The 23,852-nt window shown below is 32.9% G+C and overlaps 1 protein-coding gene across 1 annotated transcript in view; it reads left to right on the forward strand.

Moving 5' to 3' along the window:
* Positions 1-23,305, forward strand: part of LOC132704258 (uncharacterized) — a 35,759-nt gene extending 12,454 nt beyond the window's left edge. The window contains exons 3-4 of the mRNA XM_060674164.1: positions 14,323-14,571; positions 22,865-23,305. Of these exons, the coding sequence (XP_060530147.1) occupies positions 14,323-14,571; positions 22,865-23,064 (449 nt within the window). The 3' untranslated portion in view covers positions 23,065-23,305. The remainder of the gene's footprint in view (positions 1-14,322; positions 14,572-22,864) is intronic.
* The last annotated feature ends 547 nt before the right edge of the window (positions 23,306-23,852 follow it).

Raw genomic sequence — 23,852 nt, forward strand, 5'->3', positions numbered from 1 at the left:
TTTTTCTCTTCATCGTTTCCAGCTGATCATTTTCAATTGTAGCGCCTTTCAATTTGCATAATATCCTGATGAAACCTCTCACTATGCTCATCTGATACGGCACCTAGATTATCAGAAAAGAAATCTGCATAGGAATCAAAAAAATGAATTTTAAGTGACATATTGCATCATAAAACTTTATAAGCAGAAAGAAGCTCTCGAATGATTTGTCGGTAGTTGTCAGCTTTAGTATTCCCAAGAAAATTATGACATACATTTACAAAAACCACCCAAGTTCTGTTTTCTGCTTTGTTCAACTTCGAATTTAAAGCTCCAGCCGTCATAAGCTCGCGTATTTGCGGACCTACAAAATTCTCAACTTTATGTGAAGTTTTGGCAGAAAAATTTTGTCACTTGGCACTTAAGGTTAATGAGATATATTTTTGGTTCCCGGAATCACGCTTTTTCTTTGTGGCCATGTTTTATTTTTTCAAGGAATACCTCCAGATTTGCATAATTTTCATTCATGTTTGGTTGCATGCGCAACAGGGTATTTATTACCATTATGGAGTAAAACGGCTTTAAAACTTATCTTTGAGGCATCGATAAAAACTTCCATTCATCAGAATTTTCTACTAAATCATCTCCTTTCCAAAATTAACTCGTGAAATCTTCTTGTCTTGTGTCTTCTTGTCTTGTACTTTTATCCAACAAATCCCACTGTTTATCTTGATGAGAATAATGGTGCTTTAGATTTTGATAGCCCCAAGGCTCTAACAGGATCATTTAACTCACATGGTTTAAGTAAATGAGGTTGTTTTGATGGACTTGAAGATTCAGATAAAGTGTATGAAGGTGAAGATGTACAGGCAGAAATAAAACTCGATTGAGGCTGTAGGCCGGAAGTATATTCATATTCCATCTTTTTGTTACTTTTTTGGTGGAACTGGAGGTAAAGTGCCTTCACCACAAAAATAACGAAAACCCATAACGCACAGAGCAAAGAAGGGGAGCAATAACTAGTCATCATGAGAAAAAATATCTTCCTCCGAGTCGGACAACTTTTCCCTTCACTTAATAAGCCTACAATAGTTCATCAACTTTTTGCCAGAAACCTGAAACAAAGTGTTGTGCTTAGGTATTGCCTCAGCAAGTCTACAGTGATAGGATGCATTTGTCCATTATTATTAATGAAGGTTCACTAAGATTGGACAACTGAATGAACCACCTTTTAAAGTAAAAAAAAAATACGTCAGTCAGTTTTTTGCCAAAGCGTATTAGTATTAAAGAAACGAAAGTTGCCGTGTGTGCAAAACTAGAACATTTAACTCTGTTCATAGGTCAGAAAAAGTCAACTTCTGAGTCACGAGTTTTTTTGGCACGAGCGGATCGAGTATTTAATAAATGAGTTACCAACTTTCAGTTTTTGGGTACATTTTTGCAAAATAACACTAATACATTCATTGACACGACCGAATTGACCCACATCAAAATTCAAACCGTGCGGTAAAATCTCCGAAAATAACCGATTGCTCCTAAACCCGTGCGGTAATATCCCCGGAAATGTCCGAAGTGGCTCGGATCCGCGGGACAAGGAACTCACGTGGCGAAGTGACGCTTTCCGCAAGCTAGATCGGTGTGTAATTATGTATTTTACAGAAGAGATTAGAAAAAAGCGATCTTTAAAAATGTTTTAGTGTAAAAGCGGTTTCCTCGAAAGGTAAATCCAAAGATTACTGAAAATTGGTTAATACTGAAAGAAATCAAACAAAAACGAATATAATAAACGACAACTTAAAACGAAATGAATTTAATGTGTGTTTTAGCTCAGTCGCTGGAAACATTGCGAACTCATCAACCACCTGCCTTAAATACCATCAAAATAATCCAGTTTCATTTTATCTCCAATCAAAGTTGACGAGGTTTCCAATGCTATCAAAACTGATTATTTTAACATAAGCAGTATAATTCTGAACGTATAAACCGCTGCTTCACAGACGGTGTATACCCAGATTGTTTTAAATTTTCTCTCTTTAAGACAGGATACCCACCGCAAATGGAAAACTGTCTCACTATATCCATCATGTGTCGCAACAGAATATGCTGTGCCTCATAGGTCAATCTTGGGAGCAGCACTCCTTGTGATCTACATTAATGACCTTTGAAATTTTATAATACCAACCAACAACGCAATATCTGCAGACTATACCTCAAATTGTTAGGTATTACGATTGATGACTCGTTCAAATGGTCGCAACATGGATACTGTGAGGTCGAAGTTGTCTAGACTTTTATTTGTCATGCGACAATTGAAGAGCTGTTTAAAAGCGATTACTTGAGAAAGGTAGGTATACTTTGCTAATTTCCATAGCCATTCGCCTTCAAAACAGAGCCATTAGGTTGCCGGTCGGAGTCGGCCACAAAGAACACTGCCAGCCGTTTTTTGCTCTTTCAAGATAATACCCCTTCCTTCTGTATTTACCACATTTTGCTAGAGATTAATAGGAGATATTTGTTAACTCTACATTCTGATATACATCATCATCAGACAAGATCAGGTAACTTAGTAGCTGACAAAAACTGTCTTTACCTGAAACTTTGTAATTATTTTCCGTTAAAAATCAGAATGTTAAATTTTGATAGGTACAAAAATATAATAAAAACACATTTATTAAAATATTGAATTTATTCTATAGATATACATTTTACGACACCATTTAATAAATTAATAAGAAATGAAACACGTATTATCAAAAAAGGATCATGTATACATTAGTATATATAAGTATTGGATCCGGAAATTGTTAGTATAATTTTTTGACGTGTAATTCGAATATGGAAATGGTTTTTAATATTTTCAAAACAAATCCGCCTGATTTGTATTATATTCGTATATGTCCTGCTTATTATTATTATTATTATTATTATTTTTATTATTGTTATTATCATTATTATTATTTTTTATTTTTTCCATTTCCACATGTAATTACTTTGGACATGGATTTCAGCAAGTGCCCAAATAGTTTTATGATGTTAAATCTGTTTTGTTTTCAGGAATTGACATTCAAGATCCTCCGAGCAATGTGGCATGTTCCCAGTATGGCCGCCTTCTGAAGCTTGAGGTACAATTTCGATGATAATTGCAGCATTTGAAGACTCCATTGTAATTTTAGAGGCATTTCACCAGTTGCTCCCACATTTATTGCCACAATAACCACTTTTTCTTGGCGTTGGCGGCACTGGTATCTATTTGACCTAGTTCAATAGTAGCGAGGTACCGTCCATATAGTTCTTTTGCTTTCCATCTCTGCATCTTATATTCAACAGTGGTTATTTCAAGCAATGGTTGATAGTCTTTATCCGCCGTATTAAGAGGCGTGAGTTTCTTATCTGCATTCCCGATGTGGCGGTGGTACGTGGATGTTGTGCTTTTTTCATAAAAGAACCTTCTCAATTCGTCAATTCATTCTCGGTGGACATCTTTTAGGTCTTGTATACCTCTTGCTCCTTTCTTTCTTGGTAGATCAAATATTTATATGGAGCTTTTGGGGTGCCTGGCTCTATTTTTTGTGAATTGTACTCTCATATCACGGTTCATGCTTGGATTATCAGTGTTGGTCAATTTAATTAGCTCGAAGCTGTATGCGACTGCTGCCATAGCATAGGTGTTGATCGTTTTTGAGGTGCGTTTTCAAAATAAACCTGGTTCTGCCCATTAGTCGATTTGGTTAAACCTCTTTCATTCTACAGTGGCTTATCCTCCTCGCCTGGTCCATTCCTAGGTATTGTTATGTTTCACGCCTGTTCATGGCTTCTATGGTTCTATCTAATTCCATATTGAATCCCTCCTTTTCATTGCACTGATCTTGCACTTCTCGATTAGAAACTCCATGAGCGCGTCATCATTATATTATTATTATTATTGTTATTATTATGTTTTTTTTGCACCGAACTTTCCTGGATATCAATTTTTTTCCGGTGCTCTCGTACATAGACAAAAAGCTGGTCGGACTTTGAGTTAGTCTGTAGAGAGATAGTTTGTTTTTTAAAAAGTTCATTACTTTGCGTACTATTCCGCTAGTTTCTATCAGAACGATTTTTTGCATGATGTTGATTGTACTTTCTCTTATTTTCAGGTCTACTAGGCTTCTCAATGTGACGTGCGAAACTTCATCAGTGGCTCCGAGAATGATTGGAATTATGATTACGCTGTCTTGATCCCACATTTCTTTGATTTCGTGGGCTATTGGTAAGTATTTTTTAACTTTTTCTTTATGTTTTCGTTGTAAGTTTGTTGATAGTGGTACCGATATGTCAATAAGGTAAATTTGTTTGGTTTTTTTGTCTACGAATTCCGACTCAGGTTTGAATTTGTAATATGGTTCTTGTTTCGTCGCTGAGTCAAATTTTTCTGTAGCTCTTCGTATACTGCTTTTCCTACATTATCGTGTCTTTTCGTGTACTCGTTGGACGCCAGTGTTTTGCATTCACCAATTATGTGATCTATTGACTCCGTTTCATCCCCACACATACGGTATTTGTCGGATTCTATTCTTAATTTTATTATGTAGTTTTGGTAGTTCCGAGTCGCTATTACCTGATCTTGAATGGCACATACAAATCCTTCCGTCTCAGGAAACAGTCGTCCTTCCTTCAACTAGGCCACCGAAGCTTTCTCGTCGATATGATTTTGCCTGAGCAACGCAGTTTATCGACCCTAATCAGTTTTCCATATAATTAGTCGGTGCTCTTTCTCTAGGGTTTCTGTTTTTTAGGTTAAGTGGAGATACATTTTTATATATGTTTACTATAGCTACATATAATCTGTTCTCTTCTGCTTTTTTGTGAAAGTATATGCGAAGATTGGTGATTTGCTTCTGATGTTGCTCCGATGTTTTCATGAATCCCCCTCCACCAACTTCTCGAGGCAGAGTGAACCTTTCTATTGAGCTTCTAGGGTGGTGATTTCTGTGTTTTGTTGCCATTCTTCGGATCTCTCTGTCAAATTGTTCTAGCTGTTTCTGACCAGCTGATGATTCCATAGCTATATGTCAACACAGGTCAGATATTGCATAGGTGTTAACAGCTTTTACCATGCTCTTATTAATATTATTATTATTACTATTATTATCGTTATCATTTTCATTTTCATTATTATTATTATCATTATTATTATAATTATTCTTTAATTCACGCAGGTAAGTACGGTTCAAGATTCCAGTGTCGGTGAAGTGTTGTCACAAAACATTGGAGTTTTGCGTCTAATGTTCGATTGTGATTTTGTGGTTTAACACCTTTCGCATTATGCTGCAGGTTGCTTTCTGGAGTTGCGTTGATCGTCCCTGCACACCAGGTCTGCTTCATTTCCTCAGCGCGTGACATGTACTTGTCAACTTTCTCCTGATGTTTCTTGTCAATGTTAGTGGGGGAAGGTACGGAAATGTCAATCAAAGTAATATTTCGTTGGTCCTTGTCATATATCATGATGTCTGGTCTGTTGCGTTGTACCGGTCTATCTGTTTGTATTTGTCTGTCCCAATCTTTTGTAAGGTCGAGTTTGTGGCAAATCTCGTTGTGTATTATTTTTGCAACGTTGTTGTCCCTGGTCGTATACTCGCTCGGTGCCATTATTTTGCATCCACTAAGAAGGTGTTCTATGTTTTCGTGACACTCGCCACACATACGACATCTTGTATCGGTTATTCTTTCATCCTTGACGATGTATTTCAGGTAAGATTTTGTAGGGATGGTTTGATCTTGTATTGCACATAAGAATGTTTCGGTCTCTGGAATATGTTGCTCGATGTTAGCCATTTCATCGTAGCTGGGGCGTCGATATATTCGCTGCTAAGGAGGTGGTGGTATCTGCCGATGCTTGAATTAGCCTATGGCCATCCGACTCTTGCCACTCTTCCCTTCTTATGCAGTTTGTCTTACATTTGTCCAATCCAAATCTCATTCTGACATCATTAGAGAAATTCTCAATGCACTTGATCTGCTTTTTAGGCCTTTTTCTGTTGTTGAAAACACTTTGATGTTATCCATGTATATCAGATGATTTAGCGTAACGTTGTTCAATAAATCGTACCCATTTCCTATGTTCCTCAGAGCAGTCGATAGAGAATTAAGGGCGATACAAAACCAGAGAGCGCTCAAGGCGCCCCCCTGGAAGATTCCTCTTTGGATCCTAATGGTTATTTTTTCGTTCTCCATCCTTCCATTGTTGATAGCGAGTTGTGTTTCCCACCTGCTCATCATCACTCCGAGAAAATCAGTTATAGTCGGGTCAATTATGTTTGTAGATAGGCATTGCAACTGTCAGTCTTTTCTGTTTTTTACGGCATCTCGGGTAACCACCTGGTGGATCACAAGCTGCTCCCTGCAGCCTTGAGACCGCTTTATTATTATTATTATTATTGTTATTAATATTATTATTATTATTATTATTATTATTATTATTATTATTGTTATTATTGCTTTGACTGAATTTTAGTAAGGTTCCTTCGCTAATCACATGTTTTCATTTGCACGCCTTGTCCTCAGTACAAATCAAACGGGTAAAACTTTTTACAGGAACGTGGCAACAGCTTGTTTAATTGAAATAGGAACTCGTTGTTAGGTTTGGTTAGTAATAATAGAAATTTTAAGAATTTATTGTTATATGACATCATATTTCCAAAATTAATAAGGACAAGTCAAATTGTCGAAGCCCATTTATATAAAGAAATGTTCGCCGGGTTTCCGGTCACGCCACTGGCTCATTGCAATACCCGAATGCACTCATTCGTGGATAATAAAACAAATACGTACCAACGTATAAATTGAAAGTTACGGCGCAAAGGCAATAAATTTGAGTAATCACTGCCGCCAAGGTAATCGAATACATTAAGTATGGTAATAAAAATATAAAATGATTTTATTAAATTAGCTTTGGTAAACTATTTTTTATGTAAATAACTCGATCGGTTCCCAGTTTTATTCATTTATCAACAATTGACAATGTCTGTTGTTGCTTCACGGTCCGAGTGAACACTGAGAACAAAAAAAAAGCCTTTAAGCCTTAGAAAAGATTTCCTTAAATTGCAAAAGTTGTCCGCAGATATGCCGAAAATAAATGGCTTGATATTAATGACCGCCAGTTCCAAGATATGTTAGTTTAATTATGACAATGATTGGGACAATGTTTTACAACTCTCAGTTGATGAATATGTCTTTAAATATCATACGTATTGTTCTATAAAGCGTTCCGCTCCATCTTATTATTATTATTTAGAGAACGCAGGGAAGGGGATAGTCGTAAAAGCAGAAATATCAACAACATCAAATATTCTGGCAAGACTTGCAACTAGTGATGGATAGAATCACAATCGTATGTGAGCGGTATGGACTGAAAACGAACACAAGGAAAACTAAATATATGATTATAATTAAACAAACTTCACTACAGGACAACGACCTTCTTGCCGGTAGAAAAAGTTACTAAGCACCAGAAATAAGTGTGGTTATCAAACGCGTTGGCTACAATATTTTAGACACATCATGCGAAACCCCGATAAGTATTGACTTCTACATCAAATCATGGAAGGAAAGATAAAGAGCAAAAAGGCACCGGAGAAAGAAGAGCATCATGGTTGAAAAAATAAGGTCAATGGTGTGGTCAGTTCTGCGTGGAATTGTCTGGAGCAGCGATAAACAAGACAAGAATCGTCAACATGATAGCCAGCATGATAGGTAACAATCGTTAAAGGTTACGGCACTACAAGAAGAAGATTATATATGGTTTCTAAGGAAATATAATTATTGCGATAACGAGGATTTTGAAAGTTCACTATCTCATTGATTCAATGAAACATAGATTTTCTTCAATGGAACACACTATTTTTAAATTTTGTTATGAATTCGTTTTATTTTTATATAAAAATACCAAGCTAGTCGTTACAATATTTCAATTTAAACATTTTATCGATATCTTCATTTTTCTAAAAAAAATGCTAGTTTTCACACTTGCAAAAAAAAATTGAAATTTTGTTTCGAATTATTTCTCAACCTTTTTATTAATAATGATACATAGCTAAACCTTTTTTCGATATCCTAATCTTTCTAAAAAAATACTAGTTTTCCCACTTGCAAAAAAATACTATTTTCAAATTTTGTTTCGATTATTTTCGCAACTTTTTTATTAATAATGACACACAGCTAAACCTTTTTTCGATATCTTAATATTTCTTAAAAAATGCTAGTTTTCACTTGGACCTTCACTTTCACTTGCAAAAAAAATATTATTTTCAAAATTAGTTTCTAATTTTTTCTGAACCTTTTTATTAATATTGATACTTAGCTAAAGCTTTTTTAGATATCTCAGTTTTCACACTTGCCAAAAAGTTTCTATTTTCAAATTTTGTTTCGAATTCTGTCTCAACTTTTCTCTTATTAATTATACATTGCTAAACCTTTTTTAGATATCTTAATTTTTCTAAAAAAATGCTAGTTTCCTCTTGCAATTTCACTTTCACTTACAAAAAAATTATTATTTTCAAAATTTGTTTCGGCTTGTTTCTCAATTATTATTAATAAGAAGGCATAGCTAAACATTTCATCGATATCTTCATTTTACTAAAAAAAAATGCTAGTTTTCACACTTGCAATTTTTTTTTTAAATTTTTGTTTCGAATTCTTTTTCAATTTTTTTATTAAAATGATACATAGCTAAATCTTTTTTCGATAACTTACTCTTTATAAAAAAATACTAGTTTTCAAACTTGCAAAAAAATTACCATTGTCAAATTTTGTTTCGCATTATGTCTCAATTTTTTTATTAATATTAATACATTGCTAAAGCCTTTTTAGTTATCTCAATTTTTCTAAAAAAATGCTAGTTTACACTTGCACTTTCACTTTCACTTACAAAAAAATTATTATTTTCAAAATTTTTTTCGAGTTCTTTCTCAACTCTTTATTAATAACAAGGCATAGCTAAACATTTCATCGATATCTTCATTTTACTAAAAAAAATACTAGTTTTCACACTTGCAAAAAAAGTATTCATGTTTAATATTAACGTTATTCGAAAAGTATGAAAAAATATATGCAACGGATTTTGTTAAATGTCACACCATATATATTATATTTTTTTATGAAAGATATACTATCAAAAACCTACTACTTTTATTACCGTACAACTATTTTTAATACTTTCGAATATATATATATATATATATATATATATATATATATATATATATATATATATATATATATATATATATATATATATACAGGGTTTTTCACTTAAAACTCCGCACGCCAATAACTCCAAAACGAAAAGAAATATTTAATTTATATAAAAAGTAGTCAAAGTGTGGGGTCAAGTAGATATTTCCTAAAGTTTAAAAAATTCGACGCCTGCAAAGAGCTGGGCGTCGCGACGCGTCGAAAAATTATTCGATTGCAGGGACTTTGGAAATACGCGCATACAAAAGTACATATTATTTAAAAACTTTTTTGTTATTTACTCAAACTTATTTACTTTACCCGTTTCTAAGTTATACCGATTTAAAGTAAACATTTCTTGATTAATAAAAAATGTGATTAACGCTTATTTTTACAAAATGCGCAAATACTAACGAGGTATTTGAACCGAGAATATCCCAATAGATGGTTTGGTACTAATGGACCGGTAAGGTGGCCGGCGAGGTCCCCGGACATTACGCCACCAGATTATTTTCTTTGGGGCTACCTAAACAACGTTATCTATGAAGAACCTATCGAAGATATGGCTGATCTCATTAACAAAATTAGTGCAGCGTGTGCCGCTATCACAAGAAGGACTCTCCTACAAGTGACCCAAGCTCATCTGTTAAAAGTTTTTGATAGTTGCGTTCGAGCAGATGGACATAATTTTGAACAAAATTTTTGAAATGTCTTATTATGTAGTTAATTGCAATAATAATCTTGGTTATTAACTTGTAGGTATTTTACGGTTTTTTCATTTATTTATCATGTTATCAGAACTAAATCGATAAAAAATAATAAATAAAATCATACTAAAATAGTTGAAATCTATTGTTTGTAATTGCACTTAAAACAACTGCGATAACAATGGTTGCCATAGTAACTAACATTCATGGCATACTTTTAAAAATAAGCATTAATCAAATTTTTTATTAATCAAGAAATGTTTACTTTAAATCGGTATAACTTAGAAACGGGTAAAGTAAATAAGTTTGAGTAAATAACAAAAAAGTTTTTAAATAATATGTACTTTTGTATGCGCGTTTTTCCAAAGTCCCTGCAATCGAATAATTTTTCGACGCGTCGCGACGCCCAGCTCTTTGCAGGCGTCGAATTTTTTAAACTTTAGGAAATATCTACTTGACCCCATACTTTGACTACTTTTTACATAAATTAAATATTTCTTTTCGTTTTGGACTTATTGGCGTGCGGAGTTGTAAGTGAAAAACCCTGTATATATATATATATATATATATATATATATATATATATATATATATATATATATATATATATATATATATATATATATATACAACAACACAACAACACAAACATATTCCCACAGAAAGAAATCTAATGGTATCTCGAACTGCCTACATTGGTCTCTTTCAGTCACGATTATCGTATAGACTTCTGAGCTCTGCTGATTGGGAGCGATTATTTAAAATACAATTCACGGAATATAGGATTCTGAACTTGCAAGGTCTGTTTGTCTATTAGTATCTAATTTCTATTAGGTCGAGAAGGTCGGGCTACCTAACTGTCAAAGATAGGTATATCTATGATACAACCCATAAAAACTATATATTTGTAGCTATAAAACTATTTAATTTACTCCACCCTCCCCTCATAAGAGAGCCACTAACTCAAAGAAAGCAGAAATAAAGAGAATAATCCTCGAGATCTCACTGCACCCAGTGGACGAGTTTTTTGCTGGATAGGCGTTGGTCAGAAATTTTAAATGTAAACCTTATCTATTGTGTTAGTTAAATTTTTATCTATTTATATTTTAGTTTTTTTTTCATGCTTAATTGATCACTATTATATACTTTGGACGATGCCGGACATGATGTAGTGTGGAAAAGCAAATAAGTTATTATTATTATTATTGTTGTCTCGTCTATTCTTCGCCTTGTAAAGTCTGACTTCTAACAAAGTATTTTTTCCGCCTCATCCAGTATATAAATAATGTCAATTAATGTTAATGTTAATTAATTAATTAATTTATTCGGTTGTCAGGTAAAGAATTGACAATGTAATGTTATGTTACCATACACCCTAAGAAACTGCTGAGTGCTCGCATCATATTATGATGGGAAAGATGCTCAGCTGGTAGTCAGTTGGAAATATTTATGTAGTAATCTTCTAAATTTGTAATTCGAAAATTAAGTTATTTTTAAAAAATCGGCAACCACGGTGTAGTTAGTTAATTGGCGCATTCGGTAGGATTTTTGTGAATCTGTAAGTATTCGTATTCGATTTGTTTAATGATTCGTTTAATGTAAGTGTAATTGATAACTTAATGACAAGTGTCTGACGACATCATTTGCGAATTTGGTAAGTGGCGTTTAAGTACCCATTCAACTCATTCTGTTTCAAATCCAGAATAATTATTTCCAAATGAACTAACCATTCAATTGATAACTTTTCTCAGCACAAGAAAATGACTCATTTTTACGATATCGGCACCACTGTCTAGTTAGTTAATTGGCGCAGTCATTAGGATATATTTACGTTGTAATCTTGTAAACTTGCAATTCGAAAATTAAGTTTTTTTTTTTAAAGAATGGTAAATATTGGAAAAGTTAAAATAAACGGAAAAAATATTAAAAATAGGTCTGTGACATACAAGGTTGTAGGTTTTTGTAATATATTTCAGAAAAAATAATAATGTATATGGTGTGCAATTGTAATTAAAAAATCTAGATTTTTTTAAATAAATTTCCGTTGCATATATATTTTACGTCATCTTCCAAAAACGCTAATGTCAATTAATAATAATAATATTAAAAATAATTGCGCTGTCGTTAATTTTTGCAATTGCGAAAACTAGTATTCTTTTAGAAAGATAAAAAATATCGGAAAAACTGTTAATTTTAGGCATGTATTAATACTAAAAAATTGAATAATTAAAAATAAAATTTAAAAATAGGTTTTACCTCTACAAGTTTTTTATTTAACATTTTCTCATGACTCATGCTGTACAGTATTCTTCTTTTTCTGTAACCTTATCCATGTTAACGTTAATTAGGAAATATTAAATTAAGATCAAAAGGCTACAATCAAATTCCTCATCGCCGTCGCATTGAACCAATCCAGAGTGACATCCATTTGCAATTTTCCTGATCCATAACGTTCTACTACCTTTCTATACTCAACTATCGAGATCTCAATCGATATTCCGCAAACGGACCTAAAAAATACTTCTGGGAACCAGACAAAAATTAATTTAAGTTCAAGAGATCGAGCTGCCGCAAGATTTCGAGCAAAATAGGTATTTCCACCCGCAAAAAGTTATGCGGAATATTCCAATCACCCGTCGAAAAAAATCTAATTAATATTAACTCGTTTGATTGCATAATTTGAGTCGGTTTTTGCTTGCAAGATGGAGAACAATGTTAGATACAATCATTGTTGTCATGTAAACAAGGTAAAATAATATTCAGCGTCGGAGAGGATTTTTTTTTTAAAGCGATGGGAGAGGGTGGGGCAAGGTGGCCCACTTATTTTTTTTATTATTTTTTGCGGCTTTTAACCATAAAGTCGATTTTATTTTTGACTATTTAACTAAATTTACACAAATTTTGACCCAGCTTCAGGCCGTCGTCTCCCACATATCGTCCATATACAAGAGAAAGCGACCAAGTTTACTATTAACAGTTTTAAGCTATTAATATTTGAAGATTTATTAACAAGCATAAAATTGAATTATTTTTTGTAAGTCTATTATAGTGGAAGTACATTTTGAAAGTAGGTTTTCGTTAATCTACTGCATAATCAACAAATCTTGTATTGTTCGAAGAAAATTAAAGTCAATTTGTTCCCCTAAAATTTAAATAACAAATTCACGATTACAACAAATTATTAAACAATAATAATTACTAATAAGAAAAAATAAGTGGCATTAAATAATCCTAATATTATACTTCATCATCACTGCTTTCATCTTGTGCAGGTTCGGGGCATTTGTCTTTTATGGAATTATCACTTGGGAAATTCGTGTACCAGCCATGACACTCGTTGGGAATAATTCCAGTTCGGCAAAGTTTAACTCTTTTTGGATATTGGCAATGGTTCTGAGTAGCACTTTTTTTAATTTGATTCTTTCGGAGTACTACTGGATCTGCCCTTTACTTTTCCTCTTACATTTACAACTTTGTATTCTTCATCGTAATTGTACCTGAACAATATTAAATTTTTGGTTCCTTTTTCACATCGGAGTTGTTTGATCTTCAGCCATTCTACCCTTTGACAGCGTATTTTTTAATGTTGATTCTTTAAGATTGATAAAATCATTGTACGTCAGCTGGTGAACATTATATACACTTGAAATTTTATTTTTTCCTCTCTTGGATCGTGCTTCTGTCATAATTGTTGTCCAGTCAGCAAAAGACAGGGATATACCTTTTGGCTCGTTCTATTGCACTATGCATCGAATCTGCTTCCATGTGTGAATTGACTTTATCTAAAAAGTGATGTGTTCCTGTAAGAAAAACTTGAACGATAAACAAAACAAGTGCAGCTATGTATTCGGAGTTTCGTAGCAATGATATCAGGAGAACTCTTCTCTTTTTTTTTTTAAATATGGGCTTGAACAATTGCAAAATATCAAGTGATGGAATTCATTTATAAAAAAAATGGGACTCATCAATTCTTTCTGTAAGTATATATTAGGTTTCGAACATTTTACTGTTGCAAATAAAATTCTAGAAAATTCGTTTTGGCCACTTCCTTTTGTATATCGACGAAAATAAATAAATAAGTATATTTATTTATTAAAAAGCAGTTACTGATTAGTAACTCTTTTTCAATAGATTAATTTTTTTTATTGGTATTTATAAAATTTACTATTATTTAATTATGATTATTTAAATGAATTAATAATTAAGGATTAATTATTCAATAAATAATTTTGGTTAATTTTTGAGGTTGGCCCGGGGGGGTAGCCTTGCACCACCCGCCCTTACAAAACATTGTTTCGTTTACATTCGCGTCCCAATCGAGATGAACGTAAAAAATGTCACCACGGAAACCGACAATTTACGACGCCGCTGGACAGTTCTTTCCCTTCTCGAGCATTGTTTTGTGTAACTATTGTATAAATAATAGTTATTCGTGTATTTTCCGTTCAAATCTTTCCCGAAGCAAGGGCAACACGTTTCGCGATGAGGTTGTGTTTCGTATTATTCGTAGCATGCTTGGGCATCGCCCTCGCCAAACCCCAAGAAGCCAAATACACCACCAAATACGATAACGTCGACTTGGACGAGATCATCAAGAGCGACAGGCTCATGAAGAATTACGTCAATTGCTTGCTGGAGAAAGGAAACTGCACCCCAGACGGAGCTGAATTGAAAAGTAAGTTTTTCCTCCATTTTTCTTTAGCGTAGACCGGGCCTAGCTGACGTATTTCCATTACATTACTCTTGAATTTTTTTTAACCTTCTATGTAACGTGCGTTCAGTTTATCTTGATTTTAATCGGCTGTAACTTTTTCGTTTTTTTAGATATCAAGGTAAACAAAAAAACAAAATATATGGTTAGAAGTCAAGTTTTTCACGCACATCATATTTTTTAATGGAACACCCTGTATATCATATATGCAAAATACAATGATGTAACACACTTTTGACAAATCGGCAAAATTAGGAAATTTTTATATAATTTCAAGGAGTGCCCTGGCTGACAAATAAAAATATGTAAACAACGTTGATGGTTGAATTATTGTCCAAGTCATTATTGTTAAAATGGTTTTTCTCGAATAATAAAAGTGCAAACGCCAAGACTAGCAAAGAAATTTGCAGAAAACGGCAACGTACTAAATTGTAAAAAGATATGCCGAAATCATAATTTTTTGAATGAAGAAAACAAGGCAGACCTATTAGGATTCTATGAGGCACATCCAGTTTCCTCTATTAGCAGAGTATATGTCTACTCAGTTTTGAAAGAATATAAACATAATGCATCTAAAATTCATAAAACTCAAAAACAAAGTGCGGAACAATGTCAAAGGAAGGTGCATTTTTGTTTGGATTTTTTATTTAATGAGAATAATAGTTTTTTGAAAAACTTTTTTTAGAATTATGGTTAATTCTTTCTTGATCATTTTGAATGTAGTTAGTAAACACCGGACATTCTGAACTTCTGACTGTATGATCGACAGTTAATTCCTTTTTAAATGTACAGAAATTCCTTTTAGAAAATCAGTTTGCGTAGTACAGGTAGTACTTCTATAATCAAATTTATTTTATTGAATTCCTTCGATTGTACAATTATTTTTATATCCTTTCTAGCAAAATCGGATAAATCATTCGAACCTATTATATTATCCAGTATTTGCATCTCATTTTCCAAACAACGTAATTCAACATTTTCTTAGGCAAGTCTGCTGTAATGTTTGTTACATACTAGTATTAGCCTAAGTAAACGTCCTTGCAAATATTACTCCACTGACTGACAACATAAAAGCAAGGAACTTTACGCATTGTTTACGCAGGTTACTGAATTGGTGACCAGAATATGGAAACATGTTCGAGCTTAAATCTAACCAGCGAACAATAAAATATTGACTATAATATTAGTGTGTTGAACAAACGAAAGCTGTGAATTGAAAATCACACCTAAATCTCCAATAGAGCTACATCTGGATAAAGTAGTGTTATTTAATCCGAAGAAAAATAAGAGCACTTTGCGATATTGATGGTAAGATTATTTCGTTCACACCACTTTTTAAGTCATTCGCAAATAGCAGAAAGTCGTCGATAAAGATGGAAAACAATAATGGTCCGAGATTACAACCCTGAGGCACTCCGGATGTTGTGACAAACTGCACCGACTTGAATCCATTATAGTTTATTGAGAGCAGTCTATTGTGTAGATAACACTTAAATAGATACAAAAGTGGAGGTCCAAGACTTCAACAATCTAATACACTATACAATATCAACATCAACCAGCTCCATTATCTTCGTAGTAGTAGATCATCCTGCTATGTTGATTATTATTATTATTATAGAGGGGAAACGAAACTCGAAGCGCAATCCCTAAAAATAAAGCCCAAAACCCTGTCACATCCAGCTGTAAGTTTGTGGTAAGGTGGTATCACCTTTGAGACTATAGAGAGTACTAAAGTACTCTGCAGTACTGTAATCAGCGATATAGGGGTCCTAGAAGTACTCGTTTGCCATTTAAATAGCTCCAAAATATTTTAAGTAGCAACAAAAGTCTCCGCATGCCTCAAATAAATATAAAAAAATGAAATAATAATACACACGCAAGTATATACATCGTAAATACACCGAAGTGTGTCTAGGAACGCAATATCTTAAACAATGACGGGTGTCTCGACGAAGAATTTTACTTTAGCTAGGATAAGGAAATGATTCAAGGTGTCGAACACTTTGCTATAGTCCAAGAGTATGAGACATTTAGAATCCGCTGCTCTCAATAAATCATCAGTAACATGAAGTAAGGCAGAGGTAGTGCTGTGAAGAGGTCGAAAACCAGATTGAGTGTCTGGGAGGATTTTGTTATCGCATAGGAACGGACGAAGTTGTCTAGCTGCAATTTTTTTAATAATCTCTGAGACGGTTGGCAGCAAAATCGTTAACGCTACTTGGACACTCTTTCTTTGGAACGGGTATAACTTCAGCCTGTGATAGTGATATGATCGATTAAATACGGATTAGTCTAAAGAATCATTTTTATATCAACATTGTCTGAGATATGAGGGTTAGTTTTAATGCTAATCAAAGTTTTAGTAACTTCCTCAGGGTAAACTTTAGCAAAACGGAATGTTTGAAAGTCAACTTGTAAGTTTATATCATCAAATATGACTCAGATTTCGTACTACAGAATTTATAATAATTGTATTGACTATTAGCTGTCCTAAATTTTCTGTAATATAAAGATTTTGATTTTAAACAGTAAGCTAAATCCGGTGGTTACCAGTTAGGTAGCCGCGTTTGTTATTACGAAAAATGGGAACCGAACCGTCAAACGCAGTGCACAGTTTTTCATAAAATGGCTGACCCATACTGTTAACATCAGAAAACTCCCCCAAGAAGTCAGGACAATTAGCTTCCCTAAAGTTGACCGAACTCATTCAGATATTAACAGGAGCAGACCCAAAAGCCGCGTCACTATTTAACTCAATTTTAATCAACAGTGTCAACAAGCCGACAAACTGCATTCCAGAGATGACCACCTCAATAGTTCTTGCATGGGAGTTAAGTACAGTATTCACTGTACGCATAATTACAAATTTAAGAAAACGCGTGATTATTCCGGTTTTTGCATCAAGAATATCAGTGATAATAAAACGACTTATGTTAAATTCACCGACTCTACCAATAATAAAATAATAATAAAAACTCTTTTTATTTTTACTATATACTGGAAAAGAAAGTGAAAATACGATTGATACCTCAAATTTTTCAACAAGCTGTACAAAACAAATTGTTGCCAAGTGAATGTCCGATAGCTCTTTACCAATGTATGGAACCATGTATAGAATTTGGTTTTCCGCATTTTTACAAACACTCGACAGAAAGACACAAACAAAATTCACTGTACAAAAGTATATATAAAAGTATACGATTCAGTTTGCAATATTATGTCATTAATTTACCAAAGAACCTTTTGCTCTTGTAGTATATGTTTATCGTGAGTAATTCTATGAATCTATTTATATATAAGAAACCAGTAAACTAGTATTGCGATTTAATGATCCAATAAACACATGCCGTGTCGAATTGGGCAATAAAATGCAATAAATTCTCTATTATTCCAAGTAATATATAATGCAACAAGTGCGGTAAACGGTATTTGACTCACAAGTTTATTGGACACGAGCGGAGCGAGTGTTTAATCAACGAGTGAGTTAAAAAGTTTACCGAACGTGTTGCATACTATACTTTTTCTAAGACCTTTAGTTTTTGGCTACATTTTCGCAAAGCAACACGAATACATTCACTGACATGACCGTCAGAATTGACAAAATTCAAAGCGTGGGAAATATCCCCGAAAACATCCGATTGCTCCCAAACTCTTGCGGTAAAATCGCGGAAATGTCCGAAGTGGCTCGGATCCGTGGGAAACGAAACTGACGTGCCAAAGTGATGCTTCACGCACACTAGATCGGTGTGTAATTAGGTATTTTACAGACGGGAGTAGAAAAACATATTAATCATTCTTAGTCAAGGATGTAGCTTTCGGTGGCATCTCGAAGTGATTTCAAGAATCTTCGAAGCCCATGGTCTGATATTAAATGATTAAAAGACGCAGGCTTGTTCCTTTTGATAAGAGAAAAGAGGAAATTATCTAGGATAATGATTTGAAACCCTCCTTGAATGGTACTCCGCTTGATATGCTCATTCTTAATTCTCACTTGCCTTATTGACTACAGAAGTCCTACGGTAAACTGGAAGTACTCTACCTATCTACTGAAAATAGACTAAAATTGGGCGACTCTTATACTCTCCCTATTGGGATCTCCGGAGGTTTTATATTGGCCGGCAGTACATTATTGCTTGTTCGTCAACTTCTACATTAAGCAGAAACCGAGAGAGAGGCTGAACGGCTGAGGCTTTTCCTTTTACGCGTTTTCCATTCACTTGCTTATGCTTATGCTCATGCTTATGTTTTCGTTTTTTTTGGGAACATAAAATGTTTATATTCATCTCCCTTTAAGCGGTTTTAAATTTGAGCAACATCGATTTGTGAATTTGGGTGGATTTAAGAGCTGCTATTTATATAGGGTGTTCAAATATGATATATTTCGTTTATTTTTTGTTTAACAGAAAAACGTTAAATAGAAAAGTGTGACTAAAAGAAAGAATTTAAACTTATTTTCAAATATACATTGCAATTCATAAATATATGGAAAATCAAACTTATTTTTTAATGGAACAGCCTGTATATTATGACATTAACATTTTTATACTCAATCACCCAATGTAGGGTTGTTATGCTCCATACCGAGTGGTTTGGAATTTAAGGCCATTTTTTAGTCAATACCCTACATTTTATTATGCCAACGATTTTATAAGGTGAAACAGCCATTTATCATATAATTGAAGTTAGGTCGAATCGTATATACCGAGTGAGTAAAAAAGAAAAACAAATTCGGGAAAATCCTGTATATTATACGTCCTAATAATGCTCTTTCACTTGTATTAAGCATCGCTACACCAAACTTAATATCTTTTGCGGTATACATATTTTTACTAACAAAACTCCGAAAATTTGTCAAATTATGATAATTTATCGCAATAAGTCAATAAAAATAAACATAAATTAGTAAATTTTTAATTTTGTAAAAAAAATGTTTCTTTCTTTTCAGTAATTTGAGAATTCTGTCTGTCTTACTAAAATGCTAACGATTTTATGATGACATTCAGGAAAAATGGTCTAATTTTTATTAAATTGCACGAAATTTACAGCAAGAATACTGGAAATTACTTAATAATAAAATTACCGCAGGATGTTATCATTAGCATAAATTATCATTAAGATATGTTCGTATTTTATTATACCAATTACAGGTATAAAGCACTTTGGAAATAGATAATTAAAGCAAATATGTGATATAAATTGAAAGAGACCTAATAGTGTAGGTTGCTTTAGCATTAATTATTACAAAATACAATTTTTTTTCCAGTCAAATTTGGACCTATATTTAAAAATACAAGGTTATTTTTATTATAATTTATAAAATGCAATTGACCATCTTTTAATATCAAACTTTTCATAACACAAATATCCCTTTATAACACACAAGGTTATTTGTTTTATAATAAATATTCGGTCTCTATTTAAATACTCCAATTGTGATTTTATTACAATTAACGCAATTGATTATCTTTAACCATAAAACGTTTCGCAAATCAATTATTGTCCTCGGCCAGTTACTGGTAACAATATCATTAAGCTGGAAATTATAAATATTCAAAACTTTCATTAGCGTTTACTATAGCGATGGCACTCCACTGAAATTATATGTCTATTTTTCAAAATTTTGACACATCATGTAGAAAAAGTTCGTCATCACTCCTAAAACGTAGTGCCAGAAAAAGTTTGCATTCTTTAATTTTTAATGTTGAAAGCCAACAGTTCCTGATATTTTGTATTTATTGACCATTAAGAAAAAAACTTTACTAATTCTTCGAAAAATTATCCCATTTGCAATATCATTAAGCCGAAAATGTCAACTCAAGCGAAATTGGAAAACTTGCTCCGCACCTGATAATGCCAAACGGGTATCGACTAATTATAGTGGTTTTAACATGTCTTGAAATCCTCTTAATGATTCGACAACTTTACAGCCATACTGGAGATATACTGTTTAAAATTTATATATTCACCGTGTAATTCGCGCTTGTTAAAAATTACAGCTACAAAATTTGCTGTGTCTATCTGCTCGACACAACGTACATCAAAAAATGCCATTTTGGTGAACCACAATTTCTAATGCTCAGAGTAGATAGGCTGCTTTCATTGCAGATACTGCTGAATGTGTTGCATACCCAAGATTTAGTGGAATTTAATTACACTCAAAATACTTGTTATTCGTGTTTCGTAATTATATTTTACATCGATAAATATAATTAACCACCTGTTTAATATATTCGAAATTCGACGTCAGTGCGGAATATCTTGGTTATGAGTAAAACTACGTTTTTGCGGTACAAAAGATGACCGCAGGAGAATTTTCTTATGCCATTGCCTTTTTAAGCTACAGCCCATATCTCTGCTATTGGAAAAATCAAAATACTTCCATAGAGATTTTTTTTACGTAGAATAAAATGAAGTAGCTACACACTTTACAATTTGTTTTTAATTTAAGTTGTTGAAGTGCGATTTTTGTTCTAATTTATTATTTTGCGGAATTGGCTCAGACCTTAATCCGGTTTTCAATTTATTAAATAAATTGTCCTAAGCATTACGGCTCTAAAAAAAAAACTTTGAAAATGTATAAAAATATGACATACTGTGTCGAGAAAATAGGGATGAATGCATCTGAACTGCTTTTGCACAGGTTTAATGGACAATAAAGTATGTTTTACTTTTATGTCACTTTTACAAATGTACTACGAAGGTATCTAGAACGAAGACCACCTAATAAATTAAAATTTGGTAAGCTCAAAGCCAACCTAATTAATTTTTGGTCATATAGTAGCCAAAAACATATAATAATTTGTATTGGGAAATTATTGAAATTAAACAACAAATTCTAGAATTGAAGCAACTTTAAAAAAGCACAAGTGTAAACTCTATAAAATTAGATTAGTTCATAATTTGCACCGACAAGGCTAGAATTTTTTCATTGGTATGTACCAAATGTAAATAAATAAACAGTTGTTTAATTTCCAGCACATTTAAGCAAAATACAAGAGAAGAACGAAAAACAAAGAAAAAAATTCTAACTAGAGTGAAGAGTGCCAAAAAAAACCCGAAAATCACTTGACTATTTTACAAGTAAAAACAGTCCTGGGAAAGTGTAAACAATTTTTTAATTTTCCAACATCTTAAATAACTAATAGACCATACAAATGGAAAAATATAATAATTATGAATTAAACAAGTAGATTCGAATAATGGACTTTTATTGATTTTTGAAGCATTCAGCATTTTTAATTTTGTTCTTTAATACCAATTATTGTTCTGCAGTTGATCACTGTGAAGAGTTTTTTGCTTGCGTGAATTTTGACAATACTAAAGATTCGCAGACAGTTTTTTAATTTTTTGACATGTTTTTCCAGCCGTGAATCAATAATTGAAATATATATATAGTATTTTAGGTTTCTAACTTGTTTCGTTATCAAGATTTACGAAAATTTCATTTCAACATTTCTTTGTTCCCAACATTTTTGGCAATTATCATGAGAGAATGACTATTTGACCAATTAACAGTGCTAGATATGTCTTTGTTGATGATATCCGCAGATCTAACGTGCAGGAAGCGTCACTTTACCGCGTCAGTTTCGTTTCCCACGGATCCGAGCCACTTCGGACATTTCCGGGATTTTACCGCACGGGTTTGAGAGCAATCGGATGTTTTCGGAGATATTTCCCACGCTTTGAATTTTGACGTTTGTCAATTCTGACAGTCATGTCAGTGAATGTATTCGTGTTGTTTTGCGAAAATGTACCCAAAAACTAACGGTCGTAGAAAAAGTATAGTATGCAACACATTTGGTAAACTTTTTAACTCACTCGTTAATTAAAAACTCGCTCCGCTCGTGTTGCTTGCCGTTTACCGCACTTGTTGCTTTATATACTATTAACAATGAATGTATTAAATTATAAAACCTATTAAAACATGTTTCGCTACAAAACGGTGTATCTCCTATAATAACAAAGATTATGAAGTAAACTGAAAAAGAAAATGTTCTTCTATTGTCCACCGACATATCTTTTGGTTGTTGGTATAATCACTATTACGAATTTTCGGAAAAGAACATAACATTTTCACTAAATAAATCGAAAATGAACTTCAATCGTTCAAATAGGATTATAAATTTAGAAAAAAAAAACAGGTCTATAATTTTGCCTTAACTTTGTCTAGGAATTTATATGTATCCTTTAAAATTAAAATAATAGTAATTATAAAAAAGTATAATAAAATTTTTTTAAAATTTTACAATTACAGAACATTTGCCGGACGCCCTTCACACCGACTGCTCCAAATGCAGCGAAACCCAAAAGAACGGCAGCAAGAAGATTATGCGCCACCTGATCGACAACAAACCCGATTGGTGGAAACAGCTCGAAGACAAATACGACAAAGAGGGCACCTACAAGAAGAAGTACAGGGAAGAACTTAGCAAAGAGGGCATCCAGTTGCAATAATTCACCTAAATCTAAGTTAATTAAATGTTATTTTGGAATGAAACGCTATAAACAACACACAAAAAAGTCGAAGCTATGTATTTCTTTAAACACATACGTAGGAAATTATGTTTAGTTTCATTTTCACATTTACTTCGAAATTATTGTTTATTTTTTGTATCTGTGGATAAATGAATTATACCTTAGTGACTCGCTAGCTTATTTTATTGTACAAATAAATCCAACTCTGCATTGCCATTGATTTACAGATTTACGCATATTTCTTTAAAAGGTACCTTGGGCAAATGTATAAATTTGTTTTTATTTTCTATCATTACTATCATAGCTGCGGATATCGTCGGCTATCATTCTCGACGCGTATAAAAAACCACAACTTCATCATGGAGAAAACAATAGATTATAGACTATTGGATTTTAAGAATAAAATTTCGTCTATTAATAACTGCTTAAATTTCTTAAAACCTAATTTTCAAAAGGTTAAATTACTTAGAAAAAAATATTTACAGGGGAATCGACCAAGAGAAAAAGAGCTGGAAATTATTTTCAAGTTCCTAAAATGACCGCTAGGGGGCGCAATCTCTACTATGAAATAGAAAAAATGGGGTTTCTCATAAATATTCAAAATTAACCATATATCAAAATTAGTTTTTGCGTAATCTACTCGAGATAAGGAAACTTCTGTTTGAACAATTTTATTCTATCTTGTCAAATTAAGGGTGGGCGATATTAATTCTTTTACGAGTCGAGAGGAGGCGCTTGATGTCAAAAACCGTTATTTTTATGATTAT

The sequence above is a fragment of the Cylas formicarius genome, unplaced genomic scaffold (genome assembly GCF_029955315.1).
Source record: "Cylas formicarius isolate icCylForm1 unplaced genomic scaffold, icCylForm1.1 PGA_scaffold_10__41_contigs__length_53128322, whole genome shotgun sequence".
NCBI classification, from domain to species: domain Eukaryota; kingdom Metazoa; phylum Arthropoda; class Insecta; order Coleoptera; family Brentidae; genus Cylas; species Cylas formicarius.